Genomic DNA, 16,584 nt, shown 5'->3' with positions numbered 1-16,584 from the left:
TTGATAATAATGTCGGACAAAGAGAAGTTCCATTTTGTTTCTTTTTGAGGCCTTCATCCTCCTGCTTTGGTCTGTACTTGATTGCTTTCTTGTCCTGCTTGTGCCACTGTAGCCTAGGTGTTCATATTTCTGCTGGGGAAGATTTTTTAAGACCTTGTAAATGTGGAATGTCAACTTCCATTTTCACACTTGATGGTTAGATGGGAAATCATTGTCTCTCAAATTTTATTCAAGTTTTATAAGTTTTTTATGACTTGTCTCTACCACTTCCCTCCTCCACTGCCACCTTGGATGTTTGTAAGATTTTCTTTATTTTCCTTGTGTCAGAAATTTCAGGATTATGACTTGGTGAGCAAGAGTAAGTTAAGTTGCTTCAGTCGTGTCCAACTCTTTGTGACCTCATGGACTATAGCCCACCAGGCTCCTCTGTCCATTGGATTCTCCAGGCAAGAAAACTGGAGTGGGTTGCCATGTCCACCTCCAGGGGATCTTCGAAACCCAGGGATTGAACTGGTGTCTCTTATGTCTCCTGCATTGGCAGGCAGGATCTTTGCCACCAGCACCACCTGGGAAGCTCTTGTGACTTGGCATGGGTCTTATTTCCCTCGTTGTGCTGGATGCTTACTCTGTCCTCCTCATCTTAAAATTTCATCCTTCAGATTTGAGAAAAATCTTAGGTAATTTCCTTCTCTCTTTTTTATCTTTTCCCTTTCTGGAATTCCTTTTGGTTAGCTCTTGGACCTCCTGAATTAATCCTGTAATTTTCTTACATTTTCCATCTTTTATTGTTACCATTTGTTTTATTTCTGGAATTTTATTTCTGGTACTGTATGTTAAATTTCAGAGTACTCTCCTTTGTTCTTAATATTCCTTTTTAGAAATTGCATTTTGTTCTTGCTTTATAGTTTTAATAACTTATTTTCCTCAGCATATTAATTGTACTGGTTATAGTTTTATTTTGACGTTTCCTTTTGCAGTCTGTTTCCTCTGTATATTTGCTGTGGTCTCCAACTTTCATAATGAGAGTTTTTTTTTTTTCTTCCAATTTCTATTGATTCTGAGCTGTCAAATCATTTTAGTGTCATTTCAGATACTAATGAGCTGATTGAAGGCTGACTCTTAAGAGATTTGTTGACTAGCGTACTTTACTGTAAGGTGATCTGATAGGGATCCCGTTCTTTCTTTGGGAGAAACCAACACACAAGTGCCTTTTTCTCTGGAAACCATTTAGTTTCTCCATAAAAAGTCTTCCGATCTCTTGCTTGCTGGGAATGAACTAGGCTGTCATTGTTTGGGGAGCCCATTTGCAAATGAGTGGAATGATTACATGGTTAGTAAATGGTGAAGGAGGTGTAAACTTAAGTTGTGTGACTTCAGAGCTTTGCTCTGAGCTACTGATTCTTGCCTTCTATGTTAAAATGTAAGTGGGGCATCATAGCCTTTTATGTCAAGTTTTTTGTACTTACTGTGTGCAGTAGCCTGTTTCACTCCTATATATAGCTTGGTTAGGAACACTGTGTATGATGATATTCATTTATTTCCACATTGGAGATTTATAATTTTTTCTTAATTTGCAGCTTTTTTCAAGGAGCAAACCTCCAAGGGGCCTGTATGTTTATGGAGATGTGGGTAAGTGTGTTAAAATAAGTTTTAAGTGGTCTAAACAAAAAGTTTCCTAGCTTTCACTCAGAGAAAACTTCCATTTCTATCTTTCAACACACCACCAGCAGGAATAGGATGAGATGAGGTAAAACAGGGGAGAGGAGAGGATTGTAGATTTCTTAGGTTTTACTTTTATTTCTCATGAGCTGTGACTGTAGTTGAAGGCATGATTAGTTAGCATGTTAGGTGCAAACACTATTTAATGAATAAAGTGAATTGATCTCAGTGACAGAAATCATCTCTAGATAGGTTATTTGATAAATCAGAATCTCATTGCTCAGTGCTGTTTGACTCAGCTTAATAACTTAATAAGTTGCTCATTTTAATTTTAATTTCCACTAATACTTCTACTCATAATCTAAACTCTTGCCCCTAATTTAGTCATCTTCAGTCTATTGATGAGTGCACACTCTAAACATATAAGTGGTAACATTTCCTTCTCGCACTTCCAGTCATTGGGCATGAAGACTCATTTTCTTGGAAACTTTGTGAACTGTCAGTTTCTCTAATATGTGGGCGTGCTCAGTCATGTTCGATTCTTTGCAGCCCTGTGAACTGTAGCCCGACAGGCTCCTCTATCCATGGAATTTTCCAGGCAGGAATACTGGAGTAGGTTGCCATTTCCTACTCCAGGAGATCTTCCTGACCCAGGGATTGAACCCACATCTCTTGCATCTGCTGCATTGGCGGGCGAATGCACCACCTGGTAAGCCTTTCTGTAATAGATTTTCCTAATCAGTTGTCTTGCTTCTTCCTTGACTTCATTATTGATGAAGTTGTCTGTTTTCTGGTTTCGATTTTCCTTCAACCAAATCCTTTTGTTCTAGTCCTAAACCTTTCCCTAGTTATCCACCTTCACGAATGCCATGAAGGTGGCTCTTCTGTCATCTGGCCTTACAGCTTGCCAATCACTTCTTTATTTGGCATACTCAAAGTATTTGATGTAACGAGATCAGTTTTCAGTTCAGTTCAGTCGCTCAGTCGTGTCTGACTCTTTGTGTCTGACCCCAAGAACTGCATCAGTTTTAGTCCTTGACTGATCAACAAGCCTCAGACTCCCTTGTAGCCATAACAGATTTTCATTGTGAGGAAGTGGTGGCAGAGGTTTATTATCTTAGTAAGAATTTTAGGATAATAGGAGTTGTATTGGAGAAGGAAATGGCAACCCACTCCAGTGTTCTTGCCTGGAGAATCCCAGGGACGGGGGAGCCTGGTGGGCTGCCGTCTGTGGGGTTGCACAGAGTCGGACACGACTGAGGCGACTTAGCAGCAGCAGCAGCAGGAGTTGAATAAGTAGTTACACTGCCTTAAAGGTCAAACTGTTCTTTTCTTTTCTCGGTCCTCTCTCTTATTCTGATGTTTATTAATGCCTCTAAATGTCTGTTTTACATTTATAGATTTAGCAAATCTAATAAATGATTAGTGTTCAGTTTTTAAAAAGGGAATGATAGAGATTCTTGAAGTTCTTTTATCTTTCTTTCTAAATTATTAAAAACATTTTTATTGGCGTTTAACTGCTTTACAATGTTGTGTTAGTGTCTGCTACGTAGGAGAGTGAGTCAGCTATACGTACACATGTATCCCCTCTTTGTAACTGCAGAGCGTTGAGTAGAGTTTCCTGTGCTGTGCAGTAGGTTCTCCTGAGTTTTCTGTTTTATACATAGTAGTGTATATACGTCAGGCCCAATCTCCTAATTCATCCCATCCGCCCTTTCCCCTCTTGGTGTCTATATGTTTGTTCTCTATCTCTGTCTCTGTATCTGCTTTGCAGATAGGTTCATTTGAGCCATTTTTCTAGATTCCACATATACATGTAAATATATGGTATTTGTTTTTCTCTTTTAAGTTCTTGAAACTTGTAGATTTTAAAAATGTGAAAGAATCTCAAACTATTCTTTTTCTTTGTTCATCAGCTAATTGGTATTTCTGAGACCAATGTATGCTTACTCAGCATCTAATTTATATCAGGTACTTGATCAGATTATGTGTCTGCACCTTTGGCTATCGCTAGGAGATCTCATTCTGTAGTCATCTCTCATTTTTTTGCCTCTTTGGAGAACATTTACTTCCTGTACCTTTACTTTCATGTTCAGTGATTGCTAAAATCAGAATCTTTGTTTCCCCTGTTTCTTTAACCACTTAACCATAAATGAAGATGCTTAGTAAAGCACAACAGTTTCCACTTCTGCAAAAGGACTTAAAAAAAAAAGCACAAATATGGAGGTTGTTGGATTTTAGTTTTGAAAATACAACCATATTCTAACACATTGAAGGGAGGTACAATAAACATAATTCATCTGAATGTTTGAAAGAATTAGAAAAGATGTGATAACATGGTATATTCACATAGGCTGGATGTGTGGTAATCTTTGGCTATGCACATCTTCATAATGTAGAGAGGGGAAGAGAAAGGAATTCTGAAACAGGAAGTGAGGTGAACATTTTGGTGGCTTTACTCTTTAGTTTAGAATTCTTACAAAATAGATAATAAAAGATAGGTCAAATTTTCATTTTTGTGGGGCTTACTGGCTGGGAGAGTAGCCTCGGCATGTCTTCACAAGCTCTTATTCTTTGTTATTTTTCTTTTTTAGACTTGGGAAACAAGTATTCAATTTTAAAGAGACTTGATGGAAAAGATGTCTGTTTTATAGCAATCCCTTTTCCTCTCCTTATTCCTGCCCTTGGCTTGGGCTCTGTTATACCCACCTCACTCTGCTCTTATCTTCATAGGTGTGTTGAGATAATCGATCAGATAGGCTAGGGAACCCCAGGAACGTTGATATCATCATGGTTCAATCTTGAGATGTTTCATTAACAAAAAGCTTATTATATCTCATGCAAAAACCAAAAGCTGCAGTAGCAGTATTTTGTGGCTTCATTCTTATCCTACAGCTGGCTTTCTTACAGCAAGGTTTCAGCTCTAGACTAACAGAATGTGTGATGACAGGGTTAATGATTTCTCTCATGTATCAGAAGAGAATAAAGTCCCTTTTTTGCGGTCTCCTGGTTTAACCTCACTTGTTTCACACTAGTAATTTTACCAGTGGAAAGGTAGACTGGTTTTAAGGTTAGGAGTTGGAAAGCAAAATTCTGCTAAGTGGGAGGTAATGGTGGAAGCTACCACTTCCAGCTCCTTCTATGGGGGAGTAGGGGGTGCAGGGTGTCACCTGTGAAAAGAGCACCACTAGAGGAGGCTCTTGAGTAATGATTTTTGGCTTCCCAGCTATGGGCTTAAAAGTTAGAACTTACTAGAGTTTACATGGCTTCCCAGGTGGCACTAGTGGTAAAGAACCCTCCTGCCATTGCAGGAGATATGAGATGCAGCTTTGATCCCTGGGTTGGAATGATCCCCTGGAGAAGGGCATGGCAACCCTCTCCAGTATTCTTGCCTGGAGAGTTCCATGGACAGAGGAGCCTGGTGGGCTACAGTCCATAGGGTTGCAAAGAGTCAGGCATGATTGAAGCAACTTATCATGCACAAGAGTTTTAGGTTTTATAAATGACTCCCCTAGTAAGATTGATTGTCTTATCTTGAGAAAATTACAAGGTTTTATTTAGGATTCTGTAGATGCCAAAGCCGGAGAAGGCAATGGCACCCCACTCCAGTACTCTTGCCTGGAAAATCCTGTGGATGGAGGAGCCTGGAGGGCTGCAGTCCATGGGGTCGCTAAGAGTCGGACACGACTGAGCGACTTCCCTTTCACTTTTCACTTTCATGCATTGGAGAAGGAAATGGCAACCCACTCCAGTGTTCTTGCCTGGAGAATCCCAGAGATGGAGGAGCCTGGTGGGCTGCCGTCTATGGGGTCCCACAGAGTTGGACATGACTGATGTGACTTAGCAGCAGTAGCAGCAGATGCCAAAGCAAAATTGTGAGGTAAGGGAAATTTAGTGTTGGTTTCTTCCCTACTTTTCCCCAGCATTCTTCCAGTTACTTGACAAATAAGCACCTGCCTTGTGCCCCGTTGTCTGTTGTTTCTGGAAATGTAATGGTGAATGAAAGCAGACACAGCCTTTGCTCACTCAAGGTTTACAAGCTGTGGCAATGGCTTTTTTGGACGTGGCTCACAGGTAGTAATTTACTTTACATCCTGAGGTAGTATATCCTTGGGTGTGTGCACACCACACATGTATAAACTTCTTTATCCTGTAAGATTTCCTATAACCTGGACATTGCTGATGCACACTGAAGTGTGATGTGAGTCTTCCAATTTTGTCTTTTTCAAGATTATTTTGGCTATTCTATTGCCTTTGTGTTTCCATGTTCATTTTAGAATTCATTTGTTCATTTAAAAAAAATCTTAGGATACTGAGATTTCAACTGGGAGTCTGTTAAAGACATGTTAAAGATCAATGTCTACAGAGAATTGATAACTTAAAATATTGAGCATTCCAATCTATCACCATGGTATATTTCTTAATTTTAAAATATTTTCTTTAATTTCTCTCAGTGGTATTCTTTAGTTTGTAGTACAGAGGTCTGCCATGTGTTTCAATAAATTTGTTCCAGTGTCCAGTGTATTTTATGTTTTCTAATGCTGTTGCAAATGGTTGTTGTTGGTCATTGCTCAGTTGTGTCCGACTCTTTGTAACCCCATGGACTGCGGCATGCCAGGCTTCCCTGTCCTTCAGCATCTTCCAGAGCTTGATCAAACTCATGTCCATTGAGTTGGTGATGCCACCATCCCACCATCTCATCCTCTGTCATCCCCTTCTCCTCCTGTCTTCAATCTTTTCCAGCATCAGAGTCTTTTCTAATGAATCAGGTCTTTGTATCAGATGGCCAAAATATTGGAGCTTCAGCTTCAGCATCAGTCCTTCCAATGAATATTCAGGATTGATTTCATTTGAGATTGACTAGTTTGATCTCCTTACAGTACAAGCGACTCTAGAGAGTCTTCTCCAACACCACAATTCCAAAGCATCAGTTCTTCAGCCCTCAGCCTTCTTTGTGGTCTGACTCTCACATCCATACGTGACTATTGGAAAAACTGTAGCTTTGACTAGACGGACCTTTGTTGGCAAAGTAATGTTGCTGCTTTTTAATATGCTGTCTAGGTTTATCATAGCTTTTCTTCCAAGGAACAAGCATCTTTTAATTTCATGGCTGTAGTCACCATCCACAGTGATTTTGGAGCCTAAGAGAATAAAATCTGTCATTGTTTCCACTTTATCCCCTCTCATTTGCCATGAAGTGATGGGACCGGATGCCATGATCTTCGTTTTTTGAATATTGAGTTTTAAGCCAGCTTTTTCACTCTCCTCTTTCACCTTCATCAGAAGGCTGTTTAGTTCTTCACTTTCTGCCATAAGGGTGGTATCATCTGCATAATCTGAGGTTATTGATATTTCTCTTGGCAATCTTGATTCCAGCTTGTGCTTCATCCAGCCCGGCATTTCACGTGATGTACTCTGCATAGAAGTTAAATAAGCAGGGTGACAATATACAGCCTTGACGTACTCTTTTCTCTATTTGGAACCAGTCTGTTGTTCCATGTCTGGTTCTAACTGTTGCTTTTTGACCTGCATACAGGTTTCTCAGGAAGCAGGTAAGGTAGTTTGGTGTTCCCATCTCTTGAATTTTCCAGTTTGTTGTGATCCACACAGTCAAAAGCTTTAGCAAATGGTATTGTATGTTAACATTTAAATTTCCAGTTGATCACTGCTAATATGTAGAATCAATTGATTTTTTGATGACTTTGCTAAACTCAGTTATTAACTCTAGTGGTTATTTGGTAGCTTCTTCAAAATTTTTTTGTGTATGCAATCATGTCTGTAAATAAAAGAATTTACTTTTTTCCTTTACAATGTCTATGCCTTCTGTTCAGTAGTTCTTTTTCTTGCCTCATTTCATTAGCTAGGATGCTGTACAGTGTTGAATAGAAGTCATGAGAGTGGGTATCCTTGTGTCAAATTTTGGGGAGAAATGTTCAGTCTTTTCTAGTAAGTATGATGTTGACTATAGGGTATGTGTGTTTGTGTGTCTGTGTGGGTGTTAATGTATTAGTTTTTTGTTGTTGTTGTCATGGCAACATATACATTCTACTTCTGTCTCTAGGAATGTGACTACTTTCAGTTCAGTTGCTCAGTTGTGTCCGATTCCCTGTGACCCCCATGGACTGCAGTACGCCAGGCCTCCCTGTCAATTACCAACTCCTGGAGCTTGCTCAAACCCATGTCCGTCGAGTCTGTGATGCCATCCAACTATCTCATCCTCTGTCATCCCCATCTCCTCCTGCCTTCAATCTTCCCAGCATCAGGGTCTTTTCCAGTAAGTCAGTTCTTTGCATCAGATGGCCAAAGATTTGGAGTTTCAGCTTCAGCATCAGTTCTTCCAGTCAATATTTAGGACTGATTTCCTTTAGGTTGGACTGGTTGGATCTCCTTGCAGTCCAAGGGAGTCTTAAGAGTCTTCTCCAACACGTCAGTTCAAAAGCATCAATTCTTTGGCGCTCAGCTTTCTTTATGGTCCAACTCTCATATCCATACATGACTGCTGAAAAACCATAGCTTTGACTATATGGACCTTTGTTGGCAAAGTAATGTCCTCTGCCTTTTAATATGCTGTCTAGGTTGGTCATATTGTCTCTTCTAAGGAGCAAGAGTCTTTTAATTTCATGGCTGCAGTCACCATCTGCAGTGATCTTGGATCACTCACTGCTACTTTAGGTATCTCATGTAAGTGGGATTGTATAATGCTTACTTATCCTTTTGTTTCTGAGTCATTTCATCTAGCATAGTGTCTTCAAGATTCATCCATGTTGTAGTGTGTGTCAGAATTTCATGCTTTTTTTAAGGCTAAATAATATTCTGTCATATTGTTTATACCAATTTTGTTTATTCATTCATCTACTGATGGATGTTTGGGTTGTTCCCATCTTTTGACTAGTGAATAATGCTGCTGTAAACATTGATGTACAAATATTGTTTGAATCCCAACTTTCAGGTGTCTTGTATATATCCAGAAGTAGAATTGCTAGATCACCTGATCATTTTATGATTAATTTTTTGAGGAACTGCCATACTGTTTTCCATAGCAACAGCACCATTTTACATTCCCACCAGTAATGTACAAGTTTCCACATTTTTCCGCATCCTTATCAACCTGTTTTTGTTTGTTGTTTTCATAATATCCATCGTAATGGATATGAAGTCATATCTCATTGTAGTTTTAATTTGCATTTTTGAAATGTAGTATCTTTGAAATGAGTATCTTTTCACTGTAGGTTTTTTGGTATTTGTCCATTATGAGGTCAAGGAAGTTTGCTTCTTTTTTTTAGTTTGCTAAGAGTTTTTACTGTGAATTTGTGTTGAATTTTTTCAAAATTTTTTTCAAACATTGTGAGAATCATATAATCCTTAAAAGTTTTTAACAGGAATGTAGTTGATTTACAATGTTGTGATACTTTCTGTTGTACAGTGAAGTGAATCAGTTTATATATATATATATATATATATATACACACACATCCACTCCTTTTTAGATTCTTTTCCCATATAGACCATTACAGGGTACTGAGTAGGGTTCCCTTTGCTATACAGCAGGTTCTAATTGTTTTCTGTTTTACATATAACAGTATATATATGGGCTTCCCTGGTGGCTCAGATGGTAAAGAATCCGCCTGTAATGTGGGAGACCTCGGTTCGATCCCTGGGTTGGGAAGATCCCCTGGAGGAGGGCATGGCAGCCCACTTCAGTATTCTTGCCTGGAGAATCCCATGGTAGAGGAGCCTGGTAGGCTATACAGTCCATAGGGTTTCAAAGAGTCAGACATGACTGAGGCAACTTAGTACACATGCACAGTATATATATATGTCAGTGCCAATCTCCCAATTTATCCCTCCCCTCTCCTTATCCTCTGGTAACTCTAAGTTTGTTTTCTATATCTTTGACTCTACTTCTGTTTTGGAAATAAGTTCACTTATTCCCTTTTTTTAAGATTCCACATGTAAGCAATATCAAATGATATTTGTCTTTCTGTTGTTTGACTTACTTCACTCAGTGTGATAATCTCTAAGGCCCTCCAAGTTGCTGCAAAAGGCATTATTTTGTTCTTTTTCATTGTTGAATATCATTCCATTGTGTATATGTATCACATCTTCTTTATCCATTACTCTGCTTATGGACGTTTGGGTTGCTTCCATGTCCTGGCTATTGTAAATAGTGCTGCAGTGAACATTGGGGTGCATCTCTCTTTTTTTTTTTTTAATATATTTTATTTATTATTTGGCTGTACCAGGTTTGGGTTGCAGCCTGCTGAACCTTTAGTTGTCACATGTGGGATCTAGTTCCCTGGCCAGGGAGTGAACCAAGGACCCCTGCATTGGGAGCAGGGAGTCGTAGCCACTGGACCACCAGTGAAGTCCCCATATATCTTTTTGAATTATTGTTTTCTTTGGGTATATGCCCAGTAGTGGGATTTTTGGGTCATATGGTAATTCTGTTTTTAGTTTCTTAAGAAACCTCCATACTGTTCTCCATAGTGGCTGTACTACTTTACATTCCCACCAACAGTATAGGGGGATTCCAGGATTATCTAATTTTTTTTTAAATTGACACGTTTTTCTAGTTTTATTGAGACATAATTCATATATAACATTATGATTCGTATGTGACATACGTAAGCTTAAGTTGAACAACACAGTGAATGCATTGCAAAACTAAACTTATTTCAAACTTACAGCAATAAGTTTAGTTTCCATTCATTATCTCAGTTTAATATAAATATATATGGATGTGAGAGTTGGACTATAAAGAAAGCTGAGTGCTGAAGAATTGATGCTTTTGAACTGTGGTGTTAGAGAAGATTCTTGAGAGTCCCTTGGACTGCAGGAGATCCAACCAGTCCATCCTAAAGGAGATCAGTCCTGAGTGTTCATTGGAACTACTGATGTTAAAGCTGAGAACTCCAATACTTTGGCCACCTGATGCGAAGAGCTGACTCATTTGAAAAGACCCTGATGCCTGGAAAGATTGAAGGTAGGAGGAGAGGGGGATGACAGAGGATGAGATAGTTGGATGGCATCACCGACTCAATGGACGTGAGTTTGGGTAAACTCTGGGAATTGGTGATGGACAGGGAGGCCTGAGGTACTGCAGTCCATGGGGTCGCAAAATGTTGGACGACTGAGCAACTGAACTGAACTGAACAGTATAGGAGGGTTCCAGGATTATCTAATTTTTATATGTTGAATTTTATTGTGACAGGTAGTTAAATAAGTTACTTGCATGCCAGCTTGATTCATTTGAAGTATTTTTTTTAATTGAAAACTTCATTGAGATAATTATAGATTCAGATGGAGTTATACGAAGTAATGCAGAGAAATCTCTATGCACTTTACTCATTTCCCCACTAAGGCAACATTTTGCAAAAGTGTAGTATAAATATCAAAATGAGGATATTGACATTGATTCAATTCACTGATCCTATTCAGATTTCTCCAGTTTTAATTATATAGTCATCCCTAGGTATCCACAGGGTATTGGTTTCAGTAGTCCTCGAGGATATAAAAATTTGGTAATATTCATGTCCCTTATATAAAATGGCATACTGCAAGGAATGCACTTTGCCCTCTGTTTCTGGGAGTTCCACATCAGCTGTGCTGTACTCACTTAGGTGTGTATATTTATTTCTATACAGTTTCTCACCTATGTAGGTTCATATATCCACTGCTTTAGTCAAGGTACTGAACAATTGTATTAACACAAGAATTCCTTGTATTGCCCATCATTTTATAACCATACCTATTCACCCTCCATTTCTACATCCTGGCAACCACTAATCTGTTCTCCATTTCTAAAATTGTGTCATTTCAAGAATGTTATATAAATAAGAAAGCTTGTAACTTTTTAAGATTGGCTTTCTTTTTTTTACTCAGCATAATTCAGTGTACCATCATTCAAGTCGTTGTATGTATCACTGTCTCTGGAAATGGCTCATCTCACAGCTTTCTTTGGCTCACGTTATGAGGTATCACCTTACATGTGAACAGCTGTTACTCAGTGAAAGACTCAAGAGTGCCCACGTGTTGGTTTCTGGGGCTCTTTCATTATAGAACTGCCTCCTCTCGGGCTCTTTGCCTCACAAATTTCACCTGCATTTTTGGGCTCCCACAATCCTGATCTCTTAGCCCAACTCAGTTAGACCTGGGTATTTTATCTCTTTCTGTGCAGCAATCTGAAAAGTGCCTGCAAGCTAAAATCTGGAATGACATAGGACTCATCTTCTTAATCCAGTTGTCTGCTGATGGGCAATTGGGTTGCTTCCACATTTTGGCTGCTGTAAATAGTGCTGCTGTGAACATTGGGATGCATGCATCTTTTAAAGTTGGTGTTTTCATTCTTTCCAGATATATGCCCAAGAGTAGAACTGCTGGATCATATGGTAGTTCTATTTTTAGTTTTTAAAGCTATCTCCATACTGTTTTCCATAGCTACTGCACCAATTTACATTCCCACCAACAGTGTGCAAGGGATAATAGAGGAAGCCATGAGGATGAGAGACAAGACCAGCATTCCCTGGCCTGCCTGCTGGGGAATGCTGGGTGTGAAATGAACTTGATCACTTTCAGTGTCCTCAAAGCTCTGGGCTTTCTGTGAGGGAATAGGCTTCCGGTGCATACCTTGTTAAATGCTCAGGCTGTTGATTCTTCAATTGCTAATGTGATCATAGTGATTAAAAGTTTCAGAGAGTGTGTATTTATTTAACTTTAAAATTATTAAAGTTGGATAATTTAATTATAAAGGTTAACTGTATCTGAATTTAACTGTATCTGTATCTGAATTTCTTTCAAAAGCCTATATTCTCAGCTTTTAAAAAAAGTATTATAATTGTCAATTATCCAGCTCTAATCTACAGCTATTATTTATTTGCAGTTTTTATGTTAGATGCTAGTCTATATTTTCTTATTTTTTACTGGTGAATTTTCCATAGTGCCTGAGACAGTTCCACAGGCTTCCCTGGTGGCTCAGATGGTAAAGAATCTGCCTAGGATGTGGGAAACCCAGGTTTGATCCTCGGGTCTGGAACTTACCCTGGAGAAGGGAAGGGCTACCCACTCCAGTATTCTTGCCTGGAGAATTCCATGGACAGAGGAGCCTGGTGGGCTACAGTCCACAGGGTCGAAAAGAGTCAGACATGACTGAGTGACTGACACTTTTTCTCATGCTAAGTAAGGGCCATTACTTATTTTATTTATTATTATTTTAAATAATAAAATAATTATTTTATTTATACTGGTGCCTTTCAGAAGAGATACTGACTGATAAATAATCTGTAATTCTTGCCAGTTATGAACATAGTTCTCTGGAGGAAATAGTCCCCAGAGTGCTAACTAGATGTATTTCCTAAAAACAGGATTTTAACAAAAAAGAATAATATCAACATTTTATTTTTAGGTAGTTTAACATAAGAAATAAACACTCCTTAAAAAAAAAAAAGTAACATAGTGTTAAGTTTTCCAGTAGCAGAGTGTGGGTTCATTATCCCAAAGCTAATGAACAACCGCTAGAGCAATCAGTACATACTGTTTAATAGTATTTTTTTTTTTTTTAAGGTACAGGGAAAACAATGGTGATGGACATGTTTTATGCTTATGTGGAAATGAAGAGGAAAAAACGTGTTCATTTTCACGGTTTCATGCTAGACGTTCACCAAAGTAAGTTGATGATCTGAAAGAAGTGATTTTTAAGTGGCCAAACACAGCAAAGTAATTTTCCTCATTTTAAAGTTCTTAATCTAAAAAATTAGATTTTTGCTAAAAGTAAGATTTTATTTAGTTTCATTTGTTTTGTGCTATATTGAAATAATTAGTGGTGTGTCCAGAGTTGGTCCTAGAGACAAATTCATTCCTTCCAAATCAGAGAACAGAGGTTACTCTGTGAAGGCCAGACATTTCCTCTACTAAGGATTAGTAAGAAATGTTAAAGCCTCACCTGTCTCACCAGGGTATTCTTGATTAGGCCCTTTCCTCCATGTCATCTTAGCATGCGGGCATTCAGTTTGTTCTTGTATGTATGCTTTATTGCTTTGTCAGTGGTCTTACATTATTTCATCTTTGCATTATTTGTTTACCAGCCATACTGTAACCTCCTCAGGGCAGGAATATTATACTTTTCTTCAAATACTTTCAGCGTTTAGTAACATATAGTGAATGAAGTGGGCCTGGCTGGAAGTAAGGGAACATCCTGATTAGACGTGCCAGACATAGAGGGCAGGGTGACCTCCTGTGCCTGCATCCCTGAAGTCCTCAGGGCTAAGATCCATCTGTTGATCCATCAGCCACCATCTAATCATCTGTTCTGTCACTTTGTCATCTCCAAAGTGGCTGAAGAGTGGAGATGGAATGATCACAGAGTGTCCTTACAACCATGGGGATGTAGTAATATGTGAACAACTTATTTTGAGGTAGAGAAATTGCAACCAGCCTCAATAATCATATTTGCTTATATGTGAAATTTAAACTTCATTTGTATATTCACGCTGTTTCATTTAGAGGTTTAAAAAGTGTGTACTTAGGTGTCTAAAATGTACTTTTAGTACAATATTTGATTTGTGTTTAATTTCATCCATTTAAGGAATACACCGCCTTAAACAGAGTTTGCCAAAGAGGAAACCAGGATTCATGGCTAAATCATATGATCCAATAGCTCCTATAGCTGAAGAAATTAGTGAAGAAGCATGTCTCTTATGTTTTGATGAATTTCAGGTAAGGTAGAGATGTTTCATAGATGTAGAATGGTATACTGAGTTAAGTGTGAGTATTTCAATTCTGTTCCTGATTTTATCAGTTTTTAGAAACTAATACTTTATCTCTTATGACTTTAATTTTGTTATCTAGTCCTTGAGTCAGCACAGCATCACTTGCACAGGGCAAATTGACCCATCTACTTTTGTATGGCCAGTGAAAAAAAAAAGATTTTTATATTTTTTAAAAAAAGGAAAAGAGGGCTTTCCTGTTGGCTCATTGGTAAAGAATCCACCTGCCAGTGCAGGAGAGGCAAGTTCTGTCCCTGGCCTGGGGAGATCCCACGTGCTGTGAAGCAACTCAGCCCACAGCTATTGAGCCTGTGCTGTGAGCCTGGAAACCTCAACTATCAGCTACTGAAGCCCAGGCACCTAGAGCCTGTGTCCCCCAACAAGAGAAGCCACCGCAATGAGAAGTTTGCACACTGTTATGAAGCATAGCCCCTGCTCACCACAAACAGAGAAAGGCCTGCACAGCAGAAAAGACCCAGAACAGCCAAAAATAAACAAATAAATAAATAAATGAAATTATTAAAGGAAAAAAAACAACAAAAATGCATCAGACAGCCTATATGGCTGGCAAAGCCTAAAATGTTTACTATTCTTCCTTTTGTAGGAAGCTTGCCTACCCTATATTCTAATCAATGGATTCACATTTCCCCTACATCATGATGTAAAGGAAATAATATTATGATTACAAAATAATATCTTTAAAGATATTTGAAGTTTTTTTTTTTCAAGTGTTATATAAAAAATAAAGGATTCACACATCTCATTTAAGCCTCATCACTTATCTGTGATGAAGGAAGGGAATGGTTGAGTTGAAATTTTAAAGTTTGTTTTGGTTTTAGGGTTTGAAATTGTGCATTTAAATTGGTAATATGTTATTTCTTGGTCTTTATTTCTTATGAGAGCAGTTATCGCATCAAGGCAAGCAAAGTCTTATGCTTATTCTGTGTCCTCTGTATCCTTCTGTATCCCAGTGTTAAAATAGTAGTAGTAAAAATAACAGCAACAATAATAATGATACAAGATACTCTAGGTTAAGAATTATTTTCTCTTTATTTGACTGTTCTTTTTGGTAGTTCTGAAATGCTTTTTCTAAGATGCTTACCATAAGTGCAATTGATTATTGGAATGAAAATAGAAAAATCCATACGTACTGAATATAAGCTCAAAATAAATCTGTGAGTACTGAATATAAGCTTAAAAACAGGGCATCACACCCAAAACTTTTGAAAAAATATTTCTGGACCCGAGTGCAGAAACTCCTGTGTCTGATTGCCTAGAATAAAGGCCCAGAGAACTTTCAAGAGTAGGGAACTAACATTAGTTATATGCCTACCCGTGGCTCAACTGGTAAAGATTCTGCCTGCAATGTGGGAGACCTGAGTTCAATCCGTAGGTTGGGAAGATCGCCTGGAGAAGGGAACGGCTACCCACTCCATTATTCTGGCTTGGAGAATTCCATGAACTATATAGTCCATGGGGGTCTCAAAGAGTCAGACATGACTGAGTGACTTTCACTTTTCACTTTACCTCAAGGCAGGCCCTGGGTGACTCATACATCTCATCTAAGCCTCACAATGTATTTGTAATGAAGTGAGGAAATTGCTCTGGTTGAATTTTAAAGTTTCTTCCAATTTTAAGATTCTCTGAAATTATGCATTTAAATTGGTAGTGCATTATTTCCTGTTATTCTGTGCGAGTTAGTGGATAGATCTATGGCCAGGATTCCTTTATCCCAAATGAGGCAAGTTGGTCTCCTCTAGCAACTCAGTTGGAGAAGGTGATGGCACCCCACTCCAGTACTCTTGCCTGGAAGATCCCATGGATGGAGGAGCCCGGTAGGCCGCAGTCCATGGGGTGTCTCAGAGTCGGACAGGACTGAGGTACTTCACTTTCTCTTTTCACCTCCATGCATTGGAGAAGGAAATGGCAACCCACTCCAGCATTCTTGCCTGGAGAATCCCACGGACAAGGGAGCCTGGTGGGCTGCCGTCTATGGGGTCGCACAGAGTCGGACACGACTGAAGCAACTTAGCAGTAGCAGTAGCAGCAACTCAATACACACAGCTCACAACGGTCTCAGTTTATGATAGAGGAGAAAGGAGAATTTTTTTTAACCAGTAATGGTGTTACACTGAACCATCTGGGGAGGAGGAATTTTTACCTC

The 16,584-nt window shown here is 38.8% G+C and overlaps 1 protein-coding gene across 1 annotated transcript in view; it reads left to right on the top strand.

The window, feature by feature from the left end:
- AFG1L (AFG1 like ATPase) overlaps positions 1-16,584 on the top strand; it is a 196,011-nt gene that overhangs the window by 44,231 nt on the left and 135,196 nt on the right. The window contains exons 3-5 of the mRNA NM_001192915.1: positions 1,578-1,629; positions 13,219-13,320; positions 14,240-14,370. Of these exons, the coding sequence (NP_001179844.1) occupies positions 1,578-1,629; positions 13,219-13,320; positions 14,240-14,370 (285 nt within the window). The remainder of the gene's footprint in view (positions 1-1,577; positions 1,630-13,218; positions 13,321-14,239; positions 14,371-16,584) is intronic.

The sequence above is a fragment of the Bos taurus genome, chromosome 9, assembly GCF_002263795.3.
Source record: "Bos taurus isolate L1 Dominette 01449 registration number 42190680 breed Hereford chromosome 9, ARS-UCD2.0, whole genome shotgun sequence".
In the NCBI taxonomy this organism is placed as follows: domain Eukaryota; kingdom Metazoa; phylum Chordata; class Mammalia; order Artiodactyla; family Bovidae; genus Bos; species Bos taurus.
Note: the sequence above shows the minus strand (reverse complement) of the source record. Positions and strands in the feature narration are given on the sequence as shown.